The sequence below is a fragment of the Pteropus vampyrus genome, unplaced genomic scaffold (genome assembly GCF_000151845.1).
Source record: "Pteropus vampyrus isolate Shadow unplaced genomic scaffold, Pvam_2.0 Scaffold226, whole genome shotgun sequence".
NCBI lineage: Eukaryota > Metazoa > Chordata > Mammalia > Chiroptera > Pteropodidae > Pteropus > Pteropus vampyrus.
This window is the reverse complement of record NW_011889007.1, coordinates 242,985-244,269: the sequence shown is the minus strand read 5'-3', so window position 1 is coordinate 244,269 and position 1,285 is coordinate 242,985. Positions and strand designations below refer to the sequence as shown.

Here is a 1,285-nt window from a genome sequence, read left to right as displayed (position 1 = left end):
GGGGGGTGCGTGCAGGGGAAACCGGTGCCCTGCGGAGGGGAAGAGGGCCTGCCTAGGGCCCTGAGGTCCTCCGCAGCTGGCTCTGCACTCTGCTGCCCAAGCCCGCAGACCCTGTGGAGGGGCAGCCCACCGGCCGCACCCAGCCGAGGCTGGGGTTGGATTTGGGTCTGGGAGGGAGCAGGAGGGCAAGTCAAGGCCCTGCCCAGCTCTGCCTCTCCCAGCCTCACCCCCCACCAGGAAGAGTTGGACACTGACGGCCCGGCCAACGTGGCCCTCCCCGGGCTTGCCTTTGTTCCAGACCCTTTTCTAGAGTTAAGAAGACAGTTTCCTGGACGTCTGCGGCCCCAGCAGCCCCTTCTGGGGCAGCCCCTACGTACCCGGCTGAATGGGATGCCGTACTTCTTGAGGATGATGGGCGAGATGAGTGTCATCTTGTGCCTCAGGAAGGCGTCGCAGCCCTGGGAGCTCCCGGGGAAGAACCCTGAAGCAGAGAAGGTGGGGGGGGGTCAGTGTGAGGCCAGGCGGGGTCAGGCCAACGCTCTCTGGGCGGCTCCTTCCCCGTCGGAGCACAGAGCACAGCACCAAGGGAACCGAACACACGGACCCCGTCACGCGGCCCCACGTGCTCCGCTGGTGGCAGGCGGTGGTGACGCTCTGGCCTTGGCTTAGTGAACCCGGAGCAGAGAAGGTGCCGGGGCTGTCCGTGTGAGAGGGCACACGCCCCCGGCACATGCCCGCGACCGCAGACGGGGCAGGGCGTGGGTGTGCAGGCACGTCCCCTCCAGCCCCGCCAAAGACCCGCCGGGTTGCAGCCACGTGGTCACTGAGCCACGTGAGAGCACAGTCAGGGCAACAGGACACAGGAGCTGGTGCTCTAGAAGCAGCCCAGCTGTGATCGGCGGGGAGTGGTGCCCCATCCGCGCACACACACACGACCAAGTCTGCGACAAGGCTCTTTGCACGCTCCGTCCCCACGGCCCCCAGGCAGGTGAGGAGAGAGAGGCTCGGGCCACTGGCTGACCCGCCCTTGGGCCCTAGTCCTTCAGGGAACAGCAGAGCGGTCCACCCGGGCTCGTCCACAGCTCCGGCCCTAAGCCTCGGTCACAGAGTCCGCGTTCGGGTGTGCTTCCTGCCCTAGACTGTACAGCACGGAGCTCGTTTAAGTAACATTGGTGAACACGGGCTCGTCGGCGCTACCTGCTCAGAAAGCTCGTTTAACAAACACAGTTTGGGGACGTTTCCGGACCACTTGCTGGCTGAAGCTCCAATCAGCGACACGTCTTGT

At 65.6% G+C, this 1,285-nt stretch overlaps 1 protein-coding gene across 3 annotated transcripts in view; it reads right to left on the bottom strand.

The window, feature by feature from the left end:
* Positions 1 to 1,285, bottom strand: part of KDM4B (lysine demethylase 4B) — a 128,867-nt gene that overhangs the window by 56,627 nt on the left and 70,955 nt on the right. For all 3 annotated transcript variants that reach the window (XM_011373564.2, XM_011373565.2, XM_023538552.1), the window contains one exon: positions 378 to 481. In XM_011373564.2, the coding sequence (XP_011371866.1) occupies positions 378 to 481 (104 nt within the window). The remainder of the gene's footprint in view (positions 1 to 377; positions 482 to 1,285) is intronic.